The 21,105-nt window shown below is 44.7% G+C and overlaps 1 protein-coding gene across 8 annotated transcripts in view; it reads left to right on the top strand.

Annotated features, from left to right (window-relative positions):
- The window catches only part of KIFC3 (kinesin family member C3), a 184,542-nt gene that overhangs the window by 148,068 nt on the left and 15,369 nt on the right, over positions 1–21,105 (top strand). For all 8 annotated transcript variants that reach the window (XM_033942231.1, XM_033942229.1, XM_033942230.1 and 5 more), the window contains 5 exons: positions 1,903–2,007; positions 2,815–2,945; positions 3,258–3,381; positions 4,204–4,333; positions 5,235–5,464. In XM_033942231.1, coding sequence (XP_033798122.1) covers positions 1,903–2,007; positions 2,815–2,945; positions 3,258–3,381; positions 4,204–4,333; positions 5,235–5,464 — 720 coding nt within the window. The remainder of the gene's footprint in view (positions 1–1,902; positions 2,008–2,814; positions 2,946–3,257; positions 3,382–4,203; positions 4,334–5,234; positions 5,465–21,105) is intronic.

Here is a 21,105-nt window from a genome sequence, read left to right as displayed (position 1 = left end):
TCTGCAGTACCTGAAGATTGGAGGGTGGCCAATGTTATGCCGATTTTAAAAAGGGCTCCAGGGGAGATACAGGAAATTACAGACTGGTAGGCTTCACTTCAGTGAGGACAAAATGGTAGAAACAATTATAAAAAATAAAATTGTGGAACACGTAGTCAAACATGATTTAATGAGACAAACATGATTTAATGAGACGGAGTCAGCATGGGTTCAGCCGAGGGAGATCTTGCCTCACCAATTTGCTTGACTTCTTTGAAGGGGTGAATAGACATGTGGATAAAGGTGAGCTGGTTGATATACTGTGTCTAGATTTCAGAAAGCCTTTGATAAAGTTCCTCACGAGAGGCTCCTGAGAAAATTAAAGTGTCATGGGATAGGTGGCAAAGTTCAGTTGTGCATTAGGAATTGGTTATTGGATAGAAAATACAGGGTAGGGTTAAATGATCTTTTTTCTCAATGGAGGAGAGTAAACAGTGGAGTGCTGCAGGGGTCTGTACTAGGACTGGTGCTATTTAACTTATTTATAAATGATCTGGAAATTGAAACGATGAGTGAAGTGTTTAAATTTGCAGATGACACTAAACTGTTCAAAGTTGTTAAAATGCATGTGAAAAATTGTAGGCAGTGTTTAGGAAATTGGAAGACTGGGCGTCCAAATGGCAGATGAAATTTAATGTGGACAAATGCAAAGTGATGCACATTGGGAAGAATAACCTGAATCATAGTTACCGGATGCTAGACGTTAGACCTTTCTTCTAACTTTTGCAGATCCTTTTTCATGTTTTCCACTCCCTCCGGGGTGTCCACTCTGCTATACATCTTGGTATCATCCGCAAAAAGGCTAACCTTAACTCCTAACCCTTCAGCAATGTCATTCACAAACATATTGAACAGAATCGGTACCAGCACCGATCCCTGAGGCACTCCACTACGCACCTTTCCCTCCTCCAAGCAAATTCCATTAACCACCTACCTCTGTCATCTCTCCATCAACCAACTTCTAATCCAGCATCAGACAGAGATTCCAGAAGTCCAATGAGACGAAGATTGTCCCTCAGGGAGCAATTCTCCAAGTCTTCTAGCTTGGCAGCATGTACTCTCAATTGCTCCCAAAGGGCCTGAAGATCTGTCGAGGCAGTGCTGTCTTCATCCTCCACCGCCGCTACTCGGGACTCTAGCTCTCCAGTTCTCCGAGTCATTTCATCCAGCAAACTCTCTAGATTAGTAAGCCGACCAGATAACTGGGCAAAGCATGGTTCAAGCGCCTGCACCACTGCAGTAGTGGGTGCCATTATATGATCTGAAGAGAGCTAGAGCTTGTTCACTCACTCCCGACCCCATCTTAGATTCAGACCTCAGTTGCTTGTCTTTGTCCTTAACTTTTCTGCTATCTTTCCCACATAACCGGATCCAAGCGCAGGAGATATCTGTCCATACAAAGGTAAGCAAATTCTGATGCAGTAGAAGACAATTATAAGGCCCAATAGGGATGGATGGAGCCCAGGCCCCAAGAGCTCAGCAGACACACACACGTCAGTACATCACATGACACCCCCCCCCCCCCCCCCCCCCCCCCCCGGTTTATACTGTTTACGAAACCTGTTTCATTGTTCATGTGTGTTATGCAGTTTATGATATGAGTTGATTAGACGTATCTTGGAGAATATCCCCGTACCGCTCCCCTTTCTGTGTCCTATACAGGTATGACTCTGCTTTTGTACCAACTGGAAATCAGAGGGCAGTCCTGAGGTAAGAGAGGAGGATCAAAAATATGTAAATGAAGCTTCCTTCAAAAGATCTCATGAGATGGGATTGACTACTCACTTGTCCAGGAAGAGTGTGAATTTATAAGAAAGATTAGCAAAGGTAATAACGTAATCTTTCCTTATGTCTTTCCTGCAGGTGTTCCAGGAGGTGCAAGATCTTATTACCTCCTGCATTGATGGATACAATGTCTGTATTTTTGCCTATGGACAGACGGGCTCTGGAAAAACATATACTATGGAGGTAGCTGCTGCTGATTCCTTTGTATCTTTCCCCATGATGATCTCTACTGTTTACTCCTGTGCTGCTCTCTCCTCCTGCGTTTTCTGCTCTCTGCTGCCTGTGCTGGAGGGTAGTCCTGAAAAGCCCCTTGTTAAATTTATTTTGTGAAAATCACTACTGCCTATGAGTAAAGCAGAGTTGGCGGCAACATCTTGGTAAGAAATTGATATCAAACCAATGCCTTTTTTGCCTTCTTTACTATTTTATTTTATAGTTTAATAATTTTTTTTGTTTTATTTCCTGTGCTTCTGTGACATCTTTCCTAATTGTTTCTTTTTGGTTGTTCCTCAAGTACTTGGTCTTTTTTAATTATTATTTTGCTTTCTTCCATGTGCTCTCTACTGCTCACCGTTTTCTGTGTTCTGTTTCTCTTTCCTCTTTAATTTCTGCTTCATTACTTTCCTCTTTCCTGTTCTACCACCTTCCTTTCTCTCTTTCTCTTTATTGTGGGTACCGTTGTCGCTATCTCTTTCTGCTGCCACCTTGTCCTCCTTCTTGATGTCTCCTTCCTATACCTCTTTAATTCTCATGCCATTTGATTACTGCAGTTGCCTCCTCTCATCATCTATTGTGGTCTATGCTTCATGCTACTGTTGCTCCCTATGTGCCTCTGTGGTTTCTCTGCTTTCCTTGTAGGTTGTTTGGGGGGGGGAGTTGGTGTCACCTCTTGTTATTTTTGGTTTTCATTGCTGTTAAGATATAGTCCCTGCTCTTCATTTAATCTGTTTGCTAATGTCACTGTTAATATGGGGGTTTTGCTTCTTTCAGGGGATGCAGGGAAACCCTGGAATAAATCAACGAGCCCTGCAGTTGCTCTTTGCTGAAGTGGCAGAGAAAACTCCGGATTGGGAGTATACAATTTCTGTCAACATGGTTGAGATTTACAATGAAGCACTCAGGTAAGAGAAAGAGGGTGTGAAAGGATGGGAAAACAGATAAGTGGGTGGGTAGGGAGGTGAAAACAAGGATATGATGGTCCTGAGAAGGGAGAATAAGAATGCTTATGGGAAGATTGAGAGAGCAAGTGAATAAACTAAATGTTGACTCTCTCCCTTTAATCATTGACTTTTGGTCACATAATACAGAAATTAAACATGTTGGCAAATATATAGTAAAAAAAAATGATTACTTTCTGGGACTCACTTTGGTGGATATCAGTACAGCACCTTTCACTCAACTGCTTAGAATCTTTATTGTCTCTCATTTTTCAGGGACCTGCTTGGGAAGGAGCCCCAGGGAAAGCTGGACATTAAACTGTGCCCTAATGGAAGTGGGCAGCTCTATGTACCAGGACTGACAGAATTCATGGTGAAGAGTGTGGAGGATATCAATAGGGTAAGGGAAGAGTAGGGAGAGGGTAAATTATTAAATAAAATACTAGAATAAGGTATTCACAGCATAGTGATAAAGTATAATGGCAGCAGTATTGACAGTTTTCTAAGTTGAAGCAGAGGTGGAGTATGTTCAGGGATGGTGATAGAAATGTGATATATTAATGGCCAATGAGCAGAATTTGGAGGCTTATGTCAGGGTGAAGCTGGCACCTAAAGGTATGTCAAATGGAGAAAGAACTTGGATGCTAATGTGTATGTTACCCAACTTAGAGAGAGTAGTTTTACTTGATTTTTATGCTGCCTTTCACAAATATCTGGGACTAAAACTTCCCCTTCTCCATTGGTTGAATCTAGCTGCCAAGTTTTAGAAGGTGGCTAAATGTAGGCAAAAGGGCTGGTTTCAGAAGTGGAAGGTGGATTTTACCCAGAGGAGAGGCAGTGGCAAAGTATAAATTAATTTTCAAAGGAAGACTGCAGTGCAAGAGTATCAACAAACCTTCAGCTTAGCTAGGGTTTTGAAAATTGCACCCTAAATAATTACATAACATGATCTTGGAGGCAGGAAGGAAGCAATACTCAAGTTCCAGTCATATAACTCTGTTGTGAGATGAGGTTTATGAGTTAGGAGTTGGAGATGGTGGATTCTGGGGGCAGATTATAGATTGGTGGTGCAGGGAAGGGTGAGATGAAGAGAGATTGGAGCTAAGAATGGTGTAGGAGTGGGGATGTGGATTTACAGGAGTAAGGAGAGCTGAAAGTTGGTGAGGATAAAACATTTACAGAGCTTCAGCCATGAGCTATGTGATTCTTGTTCTCTTTTCAGGTATTTGAAATTGGTCACATGAACCGAGTGACAGAATACACCTACTTGAATGAACACAGCTCACGGTCTCATGCACTTCTTATTGTGACAGTCAGTGGAGTTGACTCCAGCACAGGCATTCGAACTACAGGTGTGTGTGTTTTTCCATGCTGGGCTCTGGAGATGTGATTTCCTTTCCCTCTGTCATACTGATGTTTGTATTGATATACTGCCTTGGGTGAATTTCTTCATAAATGCAGTTAATAAATAAAAGTAAATTGGGGGTGGGGGTTGGCATTTTGGTTTTGTCAGCATATTCTTTAGATTGACACTGGAATAGGAACATAAGTTGCTATACTAAGACAGATCGAAGGTCCATCAAGCCCAGTAGCTTTCCCAGGTCACACATACCTGCAAGATCCCAAAGATTAAAACTGATTTTTTGCTGCTTATCCTAGGAATAAACAGTGGATTTTCCCAAATCCATTTTAATAATGGCTTATAGACTTTTTTGTTTTAGGAAGTTAGCCAAACCTTTTTAAAACCCTGCTAAGCTAACTGCTTTTACCACGTTCTTCAGCAACAAATTCAAGAGTTTAATTGCATAGTAAGTGAAAAAAATATTTTCTTCAGTCTGTTTTAAATCTACTACAAAGTACTTGAAGCTTCATTGCATGGCCCCTAGTCTTAGTATTTTTGGAAAGAGTAAACACGTGATTTAGATCTACCTATTCTACTTCACTCCAGTTTTTTTATAGACCTATCATATCTCCGCTGAGCCATTTCTTCTCCAGGCCAAAGAACCTTAGCTGCTTCAGCCTTTCTACATAAGGAAGTTGCCCACCCCTTTTATCATTTTTGTCACCCTTCTCTGTACCTTTTCTAATTCTGCTATATCTTTTAGCTTGATGTTGGGATTGGTGCTTTGTGTTCCTTGTGCCTTTTCTTAATGCCGGACCTGGTCTGCCTTTTGTGTTAAGAAGAGCTGATACTGTCTTGTGCACCAAGCCCCTTTGTTCTATAATGAGGTTTTCCTGGTGTTTTGTCTTCAGGAAAATTGAACCTGGTGGACCTGGCTGGCTCTGAGCGTGTGGGGAAGTCTGGGGCAGAGGGCAGCCGACTTCGTGAAGCACAGTATATCAACAAGTCACTGTCAGCTTTGGGTGATGTTATCTATGCCCTGCGCTCCCGCCAAAGTCATGTGCCATTCCGCAATTCTAAGCTGACCTATTTGCTTCAGGATTCACTCAGTGGGGAAAGCAAGACCCTCATGATGGTGCAGGTAAGCTCTACAAAAGAGGCAGCACTGTGCTAGGAAAGTGGCAGCACTGTGCTAGGAAAGTGGCAGGCAGATATAGTAAAGGCAAGAGCAGGAAATAGGGAGAGACTAAGCTGATTATGTAGGAATTATAAATGGGGAGAGATGAGTTGATTTTATTTTTTGATCAGAGCTTAGTTCTTATGTAGTGAAGTAACAGAATGTTAAATTTCTGAGGCAGGTTTCTTCAGAAATAGTCAATGCACTTTCAAATTTTTATTGTGAAGATCTGCACATTTCAATTTATGCAGTAAATAGGTAATTTTCTTAAGAATTCAAGCTTGTAGAACAGGGTTGTTTGCCATCAAGTAAGTGCTTTAAAATTGCCCTATTTTACAAGCATTAAAGATAGGTGTTGAACGCCATAATGTCTGTTCAGGCAATATAGGTCTGCATTCCTAGGGTTGGAGAGTATATGGAGTGGGAGTGAGCTTGACACTTAAGATATATATTTTATAAAATATATACATAAAAGTCAATTCTTACTAGCACATTCACTCACGTAATTACACTTGCCTTGGAGCAAGTGTAAATGTGTGCGCCTACTTTGTCAATGGGCAAGTAGGATCACAGCAGCCATATGTGGGTGACATTACCACCTGACAGAGCTGTGTTGGTCCCTTTTCTCAGCTCAGCAACCTCTAGTAAAAGTTTCTGAACATATGCAGGAGCTCCAACCCAGCAATTCTCAGAACACTTAGGATTTTTTTTAATGTATATAGTGGCTTGCCATGTTTGAGAGCCTTTGTCATACTGATTTTTTTTTTTCATACAAAGTAAAAATTGAGTTTGATCTGGTAGTTATTCAATATGGAAAATAATTTGCCTGTAAAAATAAAGTGTACCTCACTGAACCACACAATCTGTGTTTTTTAGTCTGGTACCTGTGCATAACAAAACCTATATTAAGTGTTCCTTTATATTTTATTTATGGGGAAGGAGGGACTTGAGTTGGATGACATGGGAGCTATATTGGTTGGGGGTGAAGAGGGCTGGGATTTAGGGAAGAAGTTTGAAATTGTTAAACATTGAATGTTTTCATGATTGTTTGATCTTTTGGTATGGTCACTTAATTAGTTTAATAAAAATTGCTTTGCATTAAATGTGCCTGTTTGTCATCAAGAGCCTAAAAATCTAGAAAGTTAGAAGCTCTGAAAATTTCTGCAGAAGTTAAATAAACTAAGACTTTAAAAAAAAAAGAAGAAGCTCTAGAAATTTCTGGAGAAGATGGACTCTGAGGAAATCCTAATGAAAATGAAGACTGTTGCATGTGCAGGTCTGTTTCAGTTACTGGCCTGTGTCATGGAGGAGGAGTTGGTATGCTACTCTCACCCTCCCTATAGATTTCAGCCTCTTCGCCTACATCAGTCTCACTGCGTCTCCTCCTTTGAAGTCCATTCCGCCTATCTGCTCCCTTTCCTCTCTGAATAATGGTCATTTATCAACCTCCTGACAAATCCCTATCTTCCTTTCTCACTGACTGACTCCTGGCTCTCCATCTTTCTCAAACCTTCATCTCCTTCCCTTATCCTTGGTAATTTCAGCATTCATGCTGTGGACATCTCTGACTCCTAGACCTCAAAGTTTCTTGCTCTAATATCCTCTTTCAATCTTCAGCTGTGATCCAGTACCCCCACAAACCAGAATGGCCACGGCTTTGATCTTGTCCTCTTCTCTAACTCCTCAATTGCCAACTTCTCTACCTCAATTCTTCTGCTCTCTGACCATCATCTGATAACTTTCACACCCTCCCCCAAGATATGACCGACCTTCACTAATATGTTCAGGAATCTTCAGGCTATTGACCCATGCACACTCTCCACTACTGTCTCCCCCCTCCTCTCAAACACCATGCGATATAAATCTGTCAATGAAGCAGTCTCTTCCTATGATACTATTCTCTCCTCTGCTCTTGATTCTCTTGCTCCTCCCATGTCACATCTTGGAAGACACACCAAACCCCAGCCTTGGCAGACCTCTTAAGATCCACTATTTATTTATTTATTGATATACCACTTATAGCCTAAGTGATTTTACATTCAGACAGTGGCATACCTAGGGTATGTGGCACCCGGGGCCCATCATTTTTTGACACCCCCCCCCATGTAAAAAAATATTTTTTGTAATGACCATGAAACGGAATAAATGGTCAGAATAGAAACAGGCAGTGAAAATTTTCTTATATTCCAAACGTAACATAACATAAATTATGTCTGAATTGTCATGACATCAGAAGTAGTTGCAGGTGATGCTTGGGACAGTTCTGATTGTGTTAGTTTGGTTTTATGTGTTTTTTGAATAGAAGGGTTTTTATTTCTTTTTGAACGTTTTGCAGTCTGTGGTCGATGTCAATTGGTTGTCGAGTATTGCAGCTCGAATGGCTAGGAGGTTGTCAAACAGTTTTTTTCTTTTAACGTTTTTGGTTGGAGGGTGTGTGAATGGTGCTTGAGTTCTCCTATGTCTGGTTGAGGTGCATTGAATTATTTAGCTGAAGAAATTAGTTACCCCCTCATCCCACACACATTAATTCTCTTCCATTTTTGTTCCCATTATAAAAAACACTGATAAGTTCCCAGAAAAAAAATACATTAAAATAAGAAGTGAAAACAAAGGCCCCTACAGATGAGAACATAACATAAGAATAGCCTAACTGGGTCAGACCAATGGTCCATCATGCCCAGTAGCCCATTCTCATGGTAGCCAATCCAGGACACTAATACCTGGTCAAAACCCAAAGAGTAGCAACATTCCATGCTACCGTTCCAGGGCAAGCAGACACTTCCCCCATGTCTTAACAGATTATGGACTTTTCCTCCAGAAATTTGTCCAAATCTTTCTTAAAACCAGCTACACTATCTGCTTTTACCATAACTTCTGGCCACTTCATTTTTAAGTTTAGATCTTTCCTTTCAAACAGAGACCTTGCTAGATGTCAAATACAGCACAAGGTAACTTCACATGGACTTAGCTGTGCAGGAAATGTGAATCTCCTCATACACCCACCATATAGTGCAAAAATGTGCAAAGGTCTGTTTTTTTTCTTTCAATCACTACATAGCCTAATGCCACACAAGCAGCGCTGTTACAAACATATTCTGTAGGTCAATGCTAAGGATAACAAAGTTTCCTTCCTTGGACCAGAAGGAGATACTGATAAACCACTGGAAGAGATCCCAAAACAACACCCAAAGACCCACTCAGTGTGTGAACCAGTTGAGTGGAGTGGACTAACTGGGAGGTGGAAATGGGTCCGGAGTTTGCTCAGCAGAATTTCCCAGACCACCTCTTCCTCTCAACACATTGACACGCTGCCACCACCACCACTAGGAACACCTCACTGGGTAGGCCAGCTATGCTATAAACTTTATAAAACACATTATTATATTTTCCTATAAAGCACATATTTTAACTGAACTCTCTGACTTCCTCAGCCTTTCCATTCACAAAAATAGAAGGAAGAAAAGTTCCCATTTCCTGCTGTCTCATGTCCCCGGCCTATACAATATTTTTTTTCTGCAGACCCTTCAAAAGTATGACCAAATCCTCGTTTCACTTGCATTATAAAGTACTGAGGATGCCATCTCTTCCCAATCCCAGGCCCTAAAGTCTAAGACAGTAGCGCAAACTAATGCTGCCAGATTCAGGAAAAAAATTTCGATTCAATTCAGCCTATTGAATTGGTTTTTCAATTCGATTTTCTTGCCCAGTTGGGTGATTTTTTTCAAAACTCCTGGTGGGTTTTATAGCTTTTTCACCCCCTTTGGCTTCTCCTAACCACACTGGCGCTGTGGTGTAAATAAAATAAAGAAACAAATAGGACTTTTCCTCTCTGTTAAATCCTAGCTCATGTTTGCAGTCCAACACCAGCTCTTGCAGGATACACATTTCAAATCTGACATATTATAATCACAAAACAGAAAATAAAATTAATTTTTCTACCTTTTGTTGTCTGGTTATATTTCAAATCTTGTTGGTCCAAGGCTCTGGTTTTCTTCTGATAACTTGCTTGCCAGGGTCTCCTTCTTTCTTCTTTCTGCATGCTAACCATCCATCTGCTAACTCTGTCCTCCCTTTCCATTTCCCTTCCCTCCCCAGGAAGTCTGGTATCTTTCCTTTTTTTCATCTCCCTCCACAGATCCACCTTTTCTTAACTACCCTTTCATCCGGCATCTCTCCCTCCTTCCCCACCACCCCAGAGTCCACCGTCTCTCCCTTTCTTTTCCCAATTACCCTCCTATCCAGTATCTCTATCCTTCCTCCACACCATCCCTTGTGTCCAATTTCTCTCCCTTTCTGTTCCTTCCCTCCCTAAATCCCATGGTCCATCATCTCTCTCCCTCTCCTCTATTTTCAGACCCATTATTTCTTCCCCCCCCCAAAGTTTGACATATGCACATCTCTTTGAACACCCCCTTCCCTCCGTGTACTTCTAAACCAGGGTCCCCCAAAGGCCTGTCCCCCCTTAAAGGTCTGCCTGTCCCCCCTTGAAGGCCTGCACCCCCCTTGAAGGCCTGTCCCACCCCCTTGTAGGCCTGTCCCCCCCTTGAAGGCCTGTCCCCCCCTTGTAGGCCTGTCCCCCCCCTTGAAGGCCTGCCTGCCTGTCCCCCCCCTTGAAGGCCTGCCTGCCTGTGCACCCCCTTGAAGGTCTGCACCCCCCCCGAAGGCCTGCCTGCCCCCCCTTGAAGGCCTGTCCCTCCCCCTTGAAGGTCTGCACACCCCCCCGAACGCCTGTCCCCCCCCTTGAAGGCCTGCCTCCCCCCTTGAAGGCCTGCCTGTCCCCCCCTTGAAGGCCTGCCTGCCTGTCACCCCCCTTGAAAGCCTGCCCGCCCGCCCCACCCTGAAGGCCTGATGCCCCGACCCACCCCGAAGGACCGCTCACCCCTCTGGCCTCCCCGCACCACCTATGAAGCAGCCGCAGCAGGATCGCGACGTCAGCAATCCCTGCGCTGCTTAGGCGCTGCTTCCTGCGCTGCGATCCCGCCCCTCCTCTGATGTCAGAGGAGGGGCGGGACCGCGGCGCAGGAAGCAGCGCCCAAGCAGCTCAGGGATCGCTGACGTCGTGATCCTGCTGCGGGCTGCTTCACAGGTGGTGCAGGAAGGTCAGTGGGGCGAGCGGTCCTTGGGGGTGGGGGGGGACTGAACGACAAGGCCGGGAGCACCCCCTCAGGGCTGGCACCCAGGGCGGACCGCCCCTCCCGCCCCCCCCCCCCTTGGTACGCCACTGCATTCAGGTACTCAAGCATTTTTCCCTATTTGTCCTGGTGGGCTCACACTCTACCTAATGTACCTGGGGCATGGGGGATTAAGTGACTTGCCCAGGGTCACAAGGAGCAGCATGTAATTTAAACCCACAACCTCAGGGTGCTGAGGCTGTAGCTCTAACCACTGTGCCACACACTCCTGTGCCCAATCTGCAGAATGTCACTGCTGGAAATCTCATGGTTATGCTGACTTTGTTCAAATTCCTACTGATCTCCTTCCAATCTGCCCTTTTGCTTGCACCAGAATGGCCACTGCTTTGATCTTGTCCTCTTCTCTAACTCCTCAATTGCCAATTTCTCCACCTCAATTCTGCTCTCTGACTATCATCTGATAACTTTCACACCCTCCCCCAAGACATGACTGACCTTCACTAATAAGTTTAGGCCTGCAGGATGCTCTGGATCAGGCAATGGGTGGGCGATTCAACCTCCAAAGCCACTTTGAGCAGACTGCCCTTCAAAGGGCTGACGCTTTTTGATAAATGCTTAGATGACCTTATGACCAGCATGGCGGATCATTGCTCTAAATCTCTGCCAGACAGCAGACCTCGTTGACCCACCAGGAGAGGCATAAACAAATTTTATTCTTCACGATGTTCCCACCAGGACTATACAGGTTCTTCTGCCCAGAGATCTTATCAGGGATCCAGAGATTTGGCAACTCCAGTCACCAGCAACCCTCAAATGTCTCATGTCAGGACAATCTTCAAGAAGTCACAAGGATGACAGGTCAACAGCTGGGCCCTTGCACATTGGCGAGAGGTTGTCTGCATTCTGGAGGGAGTGGAAGAAAATTTCCTCAGACCAATGGGTCCTAGATATTATTCTGTTGCCCTCTTTTAGATCTGTTCAGTAACTCACCAGCTGGATGGCCAGAAAAAAGGCCAGGGTCCGAGCGATGGTGCAAAGGCTTTTGGACATTTTAAGCCATAGAACCTGAAGAAGTATCAGGCTCTGGCAGATACTCCATATACTTCATAGTTCCCAAGAAAATCACAGAAGACTGGAGACCGATCCTGGACCTAAAGTCCTTGCATGGGCAAAATGGTAGAAACAATTATAAAAAATAAAATTATGGAACACATAGACAAATGTGATGGGGTTTTTTTCCCCCCCAATTCTTTATTCATTTTTTCATCTTACATCAAGTACACAATATTACATCAGTTGAATTATACACATCACTTGAAATTCTTTCTGTTATCATCTTAAATACATAAATTATCTCCCTCCCCCACCCACCCCTCCCACAAATATTGTAATCAAAAATATCATACGTGTGTTATATTCATAAATATTGATTAAACCTTTAATATAACTATATACCACACCCCCCTTCCCATAATTATAATTGTACTTTCAGTGTAAAATGGTGTCTAATCATTACAATAAGTTATCAATGGCCCCCAAATCTTTTTCAAATTATTATAATTCCCTTTTTGTATGGCAATTATTCTTTCCATTTTGTATATATGGCACAACGAATTCCACCAGAAGGTGTAATTAATTCTAGTGTAATTTTCCAATTCCTGGTGATATGTTGAATGGCGACTCCTGTCATCCTATATAATAAAAGCTTACTGACACATGCGCTGTTAAAACAGCGTGATCCCTGCCGCTGTGGTGTGTGATCCGTGGCCGTGTTCCATTTTAGAATCCAGCGGCAGGGAACATTCTGGAACATCCCTTCCTCCCGCCCTCACTCACCAACTGCTGCTGCAAGGAAGCGCAGGCAACTCTCTCCCTGCCCGCGTCCTCGGCAGGGAACACACCTCCCACCCTCGTTCACCGCTACCGCCGCTGATCCTCCTCTTCAGAGCAGCCTGCGATCGTGGCCGGCTTTAAAGAACCTTGTAGGCCTCTCTCCAACCTCAGTAGCACATTTCCTCTGACGCACGGTATCGCTTCAAAGGGAACGTGCTACCGAGTTGGAGAGCGGCCTGTGAGGTTCGCTAAAGCCGGCCACCATGATCACAGGCTGCTTTGAAGAAGAGCAGGACAGAAGACGCCGGGATGGAGGGAGGGTAAGAAGGGGATCAATAAAGGGGGCCAGGGGTAGAGGGAAAGGGGGCTGCTTTGGGGGGAGGTGTGCTGGGGACAGACAGCTTTGCTCTGGGGGGAAGACAGAAGGGGCCATGGAGAGACAGGGAGAGGGAAAGGGGACTGCTTTGGGGGGAGGAGTGTGCTTGGGGCAAACAGCTTTGCTCTGGGGGGGAAGACAGAAGGGGCCATGGAGAGACAGGGAGAGGGAAAGGGGGCTTCTTTGGGGGTAGGGGTGTGCTTGGGGCAAACAGCTTTGCTCTAGGGGGAAGACAGAAGGGGCCATGGAGAGACAGGGAGAGCGAAAGGGGGTTGCTTTGGGGGGAGGGGTGTGCTTGGTACAAACAGCTTTTCTCTTGAGGGAAAGACAGAAGGGGCCATGGAGAGACAGGGAGAGGGAAAGGGGGCTGCTTTGAGGGGAGTGGTGTGCTTGGGGCAAACAGCTTTGCTCTGGGGGGGAAGACAGAAGAGGGCCATGGAGAGACAGTTAGGGAGAGGGAAAGGGGGCTGCTTTGGGGGGAGATGTGTGTGCTGGGGGCAGACAGCTTTGCTCGGGGGGGAGGGAGGAAAGACAGAAGGACACAGACAGCGGCCAAGGAGAGAGAGAGATAAAGAAACACAAACAGACAGACACATTTATTCTTTTTTTTTTCTCAATATCTTTATTAACAATTGCACATTTATTCTAATACCCGTTAATATAACAGGCTTAAAGACTAGTTATCAATAAAAGTTTATTATTGCTTGATGAAATTTGACTTTTTATTCTCATTGACGTCCCAAATAGAATTGTATCATATGATAAAGCAACATGGTTTTCTAATAAACAATTAATTTGAGACCAAATTGATTTCCAAAAGACCATGATGTAGGGACAAAAGAATATTAAATGATCTAGAGTCCCTGTGATTTAATGAGACGGAGTCAGCATAGGTTCAGCCGAGGGAAATCTTGCCTCACAAATTTGCTTGACTTCTTTGAAGGTGTGAATAAACATGTGGATAAAGATGAGCCGGTTGATATAGTGTGTCTAGAACAGTGTTTTTCAACCTTTTTACACCTGTGGACCGGCAGAAATAAAATAATTATTTTGTGGACCGGCAAACTACTAAGACCGAAATAAAAAATCACATTTCCGCCCCGTCTCCGCAAGCCCCACAAATCATCTGATCCCATCTGCACAAGCCTAAGTTATGATTTTATATTGAACGTATTTTATTAAAGTATAAAAAGAACCAATATTCTGTACAGCTGTCATTTTATAAATATTCAGAGCAAGGACCAAGAAAACCCCTGTCTCCCCTCCCCTTCACATATATCCCCTCTACTATCAAGAAAACTGAACAAGCCAAATTTTACAGAATGCTACACAGAAATATCATGCTAACAGAATACTGCAGTCACACATGACAGGAATAGTGTTAGGCTTTGCAGTCCCCAGTTATGTCTCTAGCAGGATATATATTTCAAATCTGATATATTGTAATGACAAAATAGAAATAAAATGATTTTTTTCTACCTTTTGTGGTTTCTTCTTTTCACTCTTTTCCTTCCAGCGTCTGCCCGTTTCATTCACTGTCTGCCCTCTCCCCCTTCCATATATATCTGACTTCTTTCTATGCCCCTCTCCCCTTTCCATCCAGCCTGTGCCTCCTCTCTCCTTTTTACATCATTCATTCCAGCTTCACTGCTTTCTTCATTTTTATCTCTCTTACACCAGATTTAGCATCTTTATCTCTTTCTCATTTCTCTGCTGACCCCCTTTCCAACATCAATCTCTCTCTACTTTCTCATTCCTATCTTTCTCCTTTCCCTCATCTGATCTCTCCATTCCACCCTGATCCCTTTCCCTCCTCTAATCTCTAATCTCCCTGCCAGCTGTTTCCTTCCTTTTTTCCTTCTCCCTTTCCTCTTCCCCTCCCAGCAGCATAAGAACATAAGAAGTTGCCTCCGCTGAGGCAGACCATAGGTCCATCCTGCTCAGCGGTCCGCACTCGCGGCGGCCCATCAGGCCCATTGCCTGAGCAATGGTCTATACCTATCTATACCCCCCAATCCCTTTTTCTTCTAGGAATCTATCCAAACCTTCTTTGAAACCATTTAATGTTTTCTTGTCTACAACAGCCTCTGGAAGCGCGTTCCATGCATCCACCACCCTCTGAGTGAAAAAGAACTTCCTAGCGTTTGTTCTAAACCTGTCCCCTGTGCAGTAGCAGCTCTCTTTTTATCCAGCAGCTTCCCAGCCTCCAACAGTGGCTTCCTCTCCTTCCAGCAGCTCTCAGTACTTGCCTGCAGCAGTGATTCCCTTAGGCAACCTTGGGTCAGTTGCCGCCTCTGAGGAAAGGGGAAGTTGCCAAAGTGAATCACTGCCTTGGTAAGTACAGAGCTGCTAGGAGAGGAGACAGCCACTGTTGAAGGCTCCCAATGATCTTACTCCTGCTGTGCCCTGCACATTCGCGACACCCAAAGCTGGCAAAACAGCTTTGCACCGCAGGCCCTGCCGCCCAATACAAGCCAGAGGCCCCTACCCGCCGCATCCTGCATGTGGGCAGACTCTCAGCAAAGACGCTGCTGATGGCCCCAATCCACATGCTGACCCCCCACACACGCTGACCATCTCCCTTCTACTTGCAGCTTCCCCGCGACCCTTTTCGGCGACTCGGCAGGGGCAGCGATCAGGACAGGCTGCCGACGTCGGGACTTTCCCTCTCTGAGTCCCTCCTATTTTGTTCCAACTTCCTGTTTCCGCATAGGCGAGACTCACAGAGGGAATGCCCGACGTCGGCAGCCTTTCTTGATCGCCCGAGGCTGGGAGGAACAGAAGATTTCCGGGGCAGGAAATTTAACGGCGTCGATCTCGCCAGCCCTGCGCGGACCGGCAGGGATTTTCTGCAGACCGGCACTGGTCCGCGGACCGGCGGTTGAAGAACTTTGGTCTAGAACATAAGAACTGCCATCTCCGGATCAGACCTTCAGTCCATCAAGTCCGGCGATCTGCACACGCAGAGGCCCAGCCAGGTGTACACCTGGCGTAATTTTAGTCACCCATATCCCTCTATGCCTCTTGTAAGGAGATATGCATCTAGTTTGCTTTTAAATCCTAGATTTTTGGAACGCTCCTGAGAAAATTAAAGAGTCATGGGATAGGTGGCAAAGTTCAGTTGTGGATTAGGAATTGGTTATCGGACAGAAAACAAAGGGTAGGGTTAAATGGCCATTTTTCTCAATGAAGAAGGGGAAATAGTAGAGTGCCACAGGGTCTGTACTGGGACTGGTGCTATTTAACTTATTTATAAATGATCTGGAAATTGGAACAGCAAGTGAGGTGATTAAGTTTGCAGATGACACTAAACTGTTCAAAGTTGTTAAAACGCATGCGGATTGTGAAAAATTGCAGGTGGACATTACAAAATTGGAAAACTGGGAGTCCAAGTGGGAGATGAAATTAAATGTGGACAAATGCAAAGTGATGCACATTGGGAAGAATAACCTGAATCACAGTTACCAGATGCTAGGGTTCACCTTGGGGTTAGCGCCCAAGAAAAGGATCTGGATATCATTGTAGACAATACGATGAAAACTTCCATCCAATGTGTGGCGGCGGCCAAAAAAGCAAACAGGATGCTGGGAATTATCAAAAAAGGGATGGTTAACAAGACTAAGAATGTCATAATGCCCCTGTATTGCTCTATGGTGCGACCTCATTTGGAATATTGCGTTCAATCCTGGTCTCCTTAACTCAAGAAAGATATATTGGTGCTAGAAAAGGTTCAAAGAAGAGCGACCAAGATGGTAAAGGGGATGGAACTCCTCTCGTATGAGGAAAAACTAAATGGTTAGGACTCTTCAGCTTGGAAAAGAGACGGCTGAGGGGGGGGAGATATGTTTGAAGTTTACAAAATCCTGAGTGAAGTAGAATGGGTACAAGTGGATCGATTTTTTGCTCCGTCAAAAATTACAAAGACTAGGGGACACTCGAAGTTACAGGGAAATACTTTTAAAACCAATAAGAGGAAATTTTTTCACTCAGAGAATAGTTAAGCTCTGGAACGCGTTGCCAGAGGATGTGGTAAGAGCGGATAGCGTAGCTGGTTTTAAGAAAGGTTTGGACAAGTTCCTGGAGGAAAAGTCCATAGTCTATTATTGAGAAAGACAAGGTGGAAGCCACTATTTGTCTTGTATTGGTAACATGGAATATTGCTAGACCTTGGGTTTTGGCCAGGTACTAGTGACCTAGATTGGCCACTGCGATAACGGGCTACTGGGCTTGATGGACCGTTGGTCTGACCCAGTAAGGCTATTCCTATGTTCTTATGGTCTGTAATTGCAGCTGTAGCTCCAGGGGCAATTCTTAGTCTCCCTAGATCTGACGGAGGCATACATTCATATTCCGATTTTCCTGGACTACAGGAAATATTTGAGATTCCATGCCCTTTAAAGGCGTTTCCAGTTTATGACTCTATTTTTCGGGTTGGCAGTGGCCCCATGCACTTTCACCAAGGTGATGGTGGTAGTCGCAAATCACCTAGAAACATAGAAACATGATAGCAGATAAAGGCCAAATGGCCCATCCAGTCTGCCTATCTGCAGTAACCATTATCTCTGCCTCTCTCTAAGAGATCCCACATGCCTATCTCAGGCTTTCTTCAAATCAGACACAGTCTCTGTTTCCATCACATCTACCGGAGACTGTTCCACGCAACTACCACCCTTTCTGTAAAAAAATATTTCCTTAGATTACTCCTGAGCCTATCACCTCTTAACTTCATCCTATGCCCTCTCATTCCAGAGCTGATCAGGGTATGTATCATCAAGACCAGAGGGCAAGAAGGCAGTAAGATGAGTTGTGGCTCTCCTATAGGATCTGGGCTGGAAAGTCAACTTCAAGAAGAGTCATCTAGAGCTGACCCAATGCTTGGAGTATTTGGGAGTTTGCTTCAATATGGCAAAAGGCCAGGTTTTTCTTTCTGAGCCAACAAACAGGAACTCAGGAAGCAAATTTCAGAGCTCATAGCAATGCCAAATCCTACAGCCTGGCGTTACCTCCAGGTGCTAGGCTCAATGGTGGTCACCCTAGAAGTATTTCCCTGGGCAAGGGCACATATGTGCCCCCTCCAGGATTCTCTGCTATCCAGGTGGTCCTCGCAGCAACATTCTCTCTGGCTGCAGTTTCCCTGGACAGGGGAAATGAGAAACAGCTTCTGCTGGTGGCTCCAGGGGGACCCCATTATCAAAGGGCATGCTCCTCCAAATTTCATGAGTGACACAAGTAACATCAGCCTGTTGGCTTGGGGTGCCCATTGTGGTGGTCATCTAGTGCAGATCCAATGGACCCTCCTACAGAGAAAGTGGCCCATAAATCATCTGAAGTTACAAGACATATGTCCAGCATTGAGGGCACTGAAGAAGTACCTAGAAGGAAAGGCAGAATGTTCTCCGACAACGTCATTGCAGTAGCTTATGTGAACAAACAGGAAGGCACCAGAAAAGCTCTATTACGTCTGGAGGCCTGGATGATGATCAAGTGGGCGGTAGCTCATCTTCAGGCACTCTCTGCAGACCACATAAGAACATAAGAATAGCCTTACTGGGTCAGACCAATGGGCCATCAAGCCTGGGTAGCCCATTCTCACAGTGGCCAATCCAGGTCCCTAATACCTGGCTAAAACCCAAGGAGTAGCAACATTCCATGCTACCGATCCAGGGCAAGCAGTGGCTTCCCCCAAGTCTTTCTCAATAACAGACTATGGACTTTTCCCCAGGAAATTGTTCAAACCTTTCTTAAAACCAGCTACACTATCCACTCTTACCACAACCTCCGGCAATGCATTCCAGAGCTTAAACTATTCTCTGAGTGAAAAATATTTCCTCCTATTGGTTTTAAAAGTATTTCCCTGTAACTTCATAATGGGAGTGGAAAATATACAAGCTGACTTTCTCAGCCAGTAGACTCTAGACCCAGGGGAGTGGTCTCAGTCCCAAAGAGTATTCAACCTTATTGTGCAGCGCTGGGGAAGACAGACCAATGGACTTGATGGCTTCAACCAAGAATGCAAAGGTGACTTGCTTCTACAACTGAAGAGATGAACCGAGAAGTGCAGGAAAGGCTGCATTGATTCAGCCCTGGCCATAAGAGAGGCTTCTATGTATGTTTCCACCATAGCCCATGGTGGGCCGGGTCATCCGCAGAATCGCGAATCACCTGGGACTTGTGATCATGGTAGCTTCAGACTGGCCTTGCTGGCTTGGTATGTTCTTTTAACCTTTGTTTTTAAATATTTTTATTGATTGCAAACCATCTAGATAAATTTTGATGGATGGTATATCAAAGAAATAATAAACTTGGAAACTTGGATCTAGTGTGTCTCCAATGAGACAGATGCATCAAGCTACTGGTCCATACAGGGCTTCTCAGTCAGGGACCAATTCCCATGGAGAACCCAAAATGCTTTAGTCTTATGGCATGGCTCTTGAACACACGGCCATATTCAGAGGTAGTCATTTTGACTCTTCTTCAAGCAAAAAAGACATCAATGTTTGCGACTTACATTAAGGCCTAGAAGGCTTTTCAGCTCTAGTGTGCCAAAGATCAAGTAGAACCTTTCAAGGCACCAATTCCTATGATCCTGGCATTTCTACAAGCCGGACTAGAAAAAGGCCTAGCATTGGCATTTCTCAAAGTCGAGGTGGCAGACCTCTTGTGCTTCCGAGCTTGAGGAGAAAAGCTATCGCTGATGTCTCATCCAGATGTTACTCAGTTTTTGAAGGGGACACTCAAGTTGCAACTTCCTTTGTGCCAGCCTTTTCAGGCTTGGAATCTTAATATCATCTTGAAGGGCCTTTCTAAGCCTCTCCTTCTGGATTTCACAGTACAGACAGTATTGCTGGTGGCAATAGTCTCAGTGAAACTGATCTCGGAATTGCAGGCTTTTTCCTGCAGAGATCACTTCCTCAGAATCACAGAGGCTGGGGTCTCACTGCATATAGTACCTTCCTTTGTACTAAAGATTATGTCGCCTTTCATGTCAACTGAGAGGTTTGTTTGCCCATTTTTTTATCCTACAAGTTGTAAGCAAGTTAAGATATTGCAGAGGCTGGATGTGCAAAGAGTTTCTCTACTACCTAGAAAAGACCAATGATTCTCAACTTCCCGACCATCTTTTTGTTCTGACCAGTCAATCAAGATGAGGTAGACCAGCTTCCAAGGCTCCTATCGCCAGATGGATTTGCATGACAATTTCATTGACGTACATTGGCTTTGGTAAACGGCCACCTGTTTTTCTCATTCGACTAGAAGTGTGGCGTCTTCATGGGTGGAGTCCTGGGCAGTTCCACTCGAAGAGATCTGTACAGCAGCTACTTGGTCTACTCTCCATACCTTTACAAGGTTCTACAGAGTGAACGTGGCAGTTCAAGAGGATGTTGCTTTTGGGTCCTTGGTTTTGCAGGCAGGCTCCCACCCTAGGCTTCTGACACTGCTTTGGTACATTACCTAATGTACAGACTCCTGTGTTTGTGTAATAGAATGAAAAACTAGGTTCTTACCTGGATGATGATCTTTCTGTTAATACACACAGGAATCTGTACAGCCCACCCTGTGGGTTTTACAATGCACCTTCTTTCTGCCTCTGACAACTGTATAGTCCGGAACTGGAATAGTTCTCCTGTCAGTTAGATGAACATGTATGACTAAATTACTAATAAATTTGTTGAGCTTTGGAGCTCCTTAGGAATTAGTGCTAGTTGCACACAGCAGGTTGGTTCATTGATACATCTATGTTGCAAGTTCAGGATAATTATTCTCTTTCATAAGTTCCAGAACAAAACAGAAATGTATGATATCACTTGGGAAGTTCCCTGTGCCCCTTTTTCTCTTTTCTTCTGTTACAGTGGAGATCGATTGCTTTGGTACAAACTGAAGAGGGCACTGTACTCCAGTGGTGAAGAAGGAAGAGCTGAAAGATGATTGACATCCTTCTGCAAGCAGTTTGTGAGCACATATTGGTCACCTAACATAGGTGTGTGTATTTAACAGAAAGAAGATTATCCAGGTAAGAACTAGAGGTCTGCATGGGAATGGAGATCACAGAAATCCTGCAGGTCCTGCGGGGAACCCCCAAGATCAATGGGACTCCCACGGGGACCCCTCCCAGGCCCACGGGGATCCCCCCCCCCAGGCCCACGGGACTCCCACGGGGATGGAACTGGGACTAACATTCTGAGGCCTACCTAATTTTCAAGATGATGAGACAGGTCCGGCACCGTGGCGGGAACAGCCATTCTGAGCAGTGAGCTCAGCGCATA

The sequence above is a fragment of the Geotrypetes seraphini genome, chromosome 4, assembly GCF_902459505.1.
Source record: "Geotrypetes seraphini chromosome 4, aGeoSer1.1, whole genome shotgun sequence".
NCBI lineage: Eukaryota > Metazoa > Chordata > Amphibia > Gymnophiona > Dermophiidae > Geotrypetes > Geotrypetes seraphini.
Note: the sequence above shows the minus strand (reverse complement) of the source record. Positions and strands in the feature narration are given on the sequence as shown.